Source organism: Carassius gibelio, chromosome A13, assembly GCF_023724105.1.
Source record: "Carassius gibelio isolate Cgi1373 ecotype wild population from Czech Republic chromosome A13, carGib1.2-hapl.c, whole genome shotgun sequence".
NCBI classification, from domain to species: domain Eukaryota; kingdom Metazoa; phylum Chordata; class Actinopteri; order Cypriniformes; family Cyprinidae; genus Carassius; species Carassius gibelio.
In genome coordinates this window covers 5,185,844-5,190,068 of record NC_068383.1, presented here as the reverse complement: position 1 = coordinate 5,190,068, position 4,225 = coordinate 5,185,844, and the positions used below count along the sequence as shown (strand labels likewise).

The window sequence follows — 4,225 nt, the reverse complement described above, 5'->3', positions numbered from 1 at the left end:
GAGGCGTGGCCTTAAAACACGCCTAGACCTCCTGCTAACTCCTAGACCACCTAAATAGAAAGCTATTAAAACATTTAGAAAGCTATTCAGACTGCATATGTCTATGTGTAATATTGTTAATTACTCCTAGCTAATTACTAGTTATTCGATAATAATAAAAAGTCCCCACCCTACATCTTACCAATTTACCTTATTACCAACAGTAACCATTAGGCCTACCCTGAACTAACTCTATTTTTTCATCTAACCAGTCCTAATCTTTACCCCAAACCAACCATATCCCTAACCAGTTTACACTAGACATATCGCATTTTATGAACTCCACACTGGTTATCAGTGACACATTGTGCATGTGTAATCCTCGTTGAGGTACTTTTAATATCTCAATTTATTTTGAGAGAACACATTTTCAAGGATAAAATGTAATAATGATAATTTATGTATTTTTTTTAACCCACCACAGAATTCAGTGTTCTGTGGTACATTTATAGTCCAATAATGACCTCTAGCTGTTGATTACAAAATATTGCCAGAAACAGACATGAGAATGTGAACGAATGAATAAATGAATGAATAATATGATAGGCCTACATTGTTTATGTGAATTATTAAAATTATAAATAAGCAATTCTACTTTCAGTTGAAGTTATATTTTCCGTAAAGTACATTTTTACATAGTGTTTTAACCTTTTAAAGACAAATGCTAATGATTTAATGTAAATTGCTATATTTATGGTATAATAGATTATGCATATAGATCATGAACTGATTTTAATTTCTGGACATATAGAACTTTTGCTTACACATAGCATTTACTTTCACTTGTCACTTGCAAGCCTGATCTTTTAGTTTTTTATACTTCGACAAATTATTTTTTAAATGATAATTTAATTAAAAGCATTTTTTTTAAATGTCTCGTTGCTCTATATGCATCTATATATGTTTTCAGCAAGCTTGCTCCAGTGATATCAAGGTTCACATCTGTTATATACACTGATCTTATGGATGGAGACCCAAGCCTGCAGAAAGCAAATAAATAAACAAAACAGAAATAAATAAAGAAACGCATGACTTGATAAAACAAATAAAAAATTGTATTTAAATGTATTCCTATTTTTTGGGGTGTGTGTAAATAATAATTGTGTAAATAATAAAAAATGTATTTAGTGGTAAAATGTAAATAATTATGTATGTATCTATGTATAAATAAAAAAATATATAATAAATAAAATCAAGTTCTGAGCGGTGTATCTATGTATCCTCCAGCACTGCAGGTGGCGCGAATGAGCTCAGTTCACTGCCATTGAATCAATACAAGAAAAAGAGCAAACGACGCTTTTTTAGGACGCAGATGTGTGCATGACATTGGTGTGGTTTGAATGATCTGAGCAGGTATTTAATAACGTTATTTATTTACACTATTTCATATCACTTTTCAGGAACATTTTGACCAATGTAAAGAGATTACCTGCTTCTATTGCTTGCTTTCACCGATATCTCGAAGGAGTGAAATAACACGAGAAGTGTCCATTGTATACTCTTTATTATTAGAGAAAACGTTAATTCATATATATATATATATCATTACTTTTAATTTTGTCTTGTTTTTAATGTCAGGTCAGGATGGCTCTGTCGTTGTCCAGAGTGATTTTGCCCAAATTGATAGAGCAGAGGGCTTTCAGGTGAACAGGATCCATACCTTTATATAAGCACATGATACATTAATGATTAAGAAAACAAATCTAAAATCATTCATTTAAATCTGTTTTTGTTTAAAAGGGTTGCCTTGTCGTCATTTATCCCTTGTAATGATCTCACATGTTCTCCACAAATCTCATATATTATCATCTCACTGCAGTGTGTCATCAGCTGTGGCAGCTATTCAGAAGTTAACACGCGTGAGGGTGGTCGACAACAGTGCTCTTGGAAATGCCCATCACCACCGTCCACCAAAAGTCATTCACGTATACACCAAGAATGGAATCGGTAAAGTGGGAGACAGAGTCTTACTGGCCATTAAAGGACAGAAGAAAAAAGCTCTCATAGTGGGTCACAAGATGCCTGGAGCTCGAATGACCCCACGCTTCGACTCAAATAACGTGGTTTTGATTGAAGAGAACGGAAACCCCACAGGAACAAGAATAAAAGCTCCTATACCAACACATCTGCGCAAAATGGAAGGAGAATATTCCAAACTGTTAGCCATCGCTCAGCGATTTGTTTAAAACAGAGATTCTGTATTCCGGGAGGACAAATCCTAAAATATATCTCCAGTATTTAACTATCGTTGTAAATATATATATATATATATATATATATATATATATAACAAATGTTTTCATGCCATTCAGGAAATTACCTTTCATGGTTACATGTGTAATAATATGTAATAAAATATATGGATGAAACTGTATAATAATTGTATAATTATAATTTTGTAGAGGAAGTTATATTATCAACTGGGTTACAGTGTGCAATAAATAGTAAAAATAACTTTATAGTATTCTCAAACATTTATGTATGGAAGTTTTTTATTTCTCAATTCAGACTTTTTTTCCACTTAAAATTTTGAGTTTATATTTCACAGTTCAGGCCGCTTCTCAGAATTTTTAAATATTAACTTATTGAAATATAAAATTCTGAGAAAAGAAAAAATTAAAATGGTTAGATAAAGTCACAATTACATTTATTTATTAATTGTTTTACTAGAATAGTTTCAACTTTTTTTTATCATTATGCAAAGTACAAATACAGGGCCAATGACATGCACTTAAGCATCTAACCAGAAGTGCAGATAGCCAGTGCATATAAATAAGTGTAAATATGAGAAGTTACTGTTAAACTTTGTATAAAAGGCACTTATTGTGTCCATTGCCATCTTAATATATATATATATATATATATATATATATATATATATATATATATATATTTTTTTTTTTTTTTTTCTCAATTTTATGTCACTTTGGAAAAAGTCTGACAAATGAATAAATATATATGTGTGTGTGTGTACAATATACATTTGTGAGGGACAGGTGCAGAGACCAGCTCAATGCAATTATCTATGAAATACAGTACAAGCTGCAATCTAAATCTACGTTAATCTAGTGCAATGTGAATACAGTACAGAAGGCCTTAAATGAGAATTACAAACAGAAGGTGCATTACTCAGAATTATATATTTGATAATATATAAACAGTGTCAGTGACTATATCAATGCAATAGTCATCATGAGGTAGAATGTACAAAGGAATGTGCAACATTAATAACAGATGATGCACTATTATGTTGCTGACAGCAAAGGGGAAGAAACTCTTCCTGAGTCTGCTGGTGTGACAGTGAAGACTCCTATAATGTCTCCCAGATGGGAGAATGGATGAATGGAACTCATTTGAATCAGTTCGGGAGTTCGTAGCGGGATCGCGAATCATTTGTGTCAGTTCATGAGTTCAAATGAGCTGCAACCTCCCGCTCTCTCTCGTGAGGCCAATAAGGAAGTGACTAAAACTGCAATTCATCGACTGGCCGCTTGAGGTGACTCCCCATGTTAAAATGCCCAACTTTACAGCAGAAAAAAACATGTTTACAGCCTGGTTCAAAAAATGATTTTGGTCTATATTGCAAATTTTGCCCTTCATGACAACTGTGAGGGGGGTGAATTTTTTTTAAAGCTCATCCGTTTAAATTATATTAAGACTTAAAGTTCTGCATAATTAAGGTCGTGGCCATATATATATATATATATATATATATATATATATATATATATATATATATATATATATATATATATATGGCTATATATATATATATATATATATATATATATATATATATATATATATATATATATATATATATATAGGTGGTTGAATAAAAATATTTGGACATTACCTCAAGTTAGCACCAGCAAGTTTGTTAGCTAGACAGTTAGCATCAGCTAACAATATTTACTTATTTTCGGTACGGTTATGAATAACGTCCTTAATAACAATGGATGAAAAGTTTAGAGCTCTACTGATGATTAAGTCTAGAGTGTGTCCACCTTTGTGTGTGGGTCCATGTACATGCTGAATCGACAAGTAAAAAAAAGCCTCAAGTCCAAATATTCATTTATCACCAATTAACTGTTTGACAAACACTTCCTGCTTCGATGTCCAGATCTGAATTTAAAAAAATCTCAAACACGCTCCGATGTCCCGATCTGAATCAACCGAGTCGCGA

The 4,225-nt window shown here is 32.0% G+C and overlaps 1 protein-coding gene across 1 annotated transcript; it reads left to right on the top strand.

Annotated features, from left to right (window-relative positions):
- Window positions 1-1,286: 1,286 nt before the first annotated feature.
- On the top strand, window positions 1,287-2,493 carry LOC128026752 (39S ribosomal protein L14, mitochondrial). Its single transcript, XM_052614016.1, has 3 exons — window positions 1,287-1,392; window positions 1,618-1,682; window positions 1,859-2,493. The coding sequence occupies exons 2-3, from the start codon at window positions 1,624-1,626 to the stop codon at window positions 2,223-2,225; spliced, it is 426 nt and encodes a 141-aa protein (XP_052469976.1). The 5' UTR covers window positions 1,287-1,392; window positions 1,618-1,623; the 3' UTR covers window positions 2,226-2,493.
- Window positions 2,494-4,225: the final 1,732 nt, after the last annotated feature.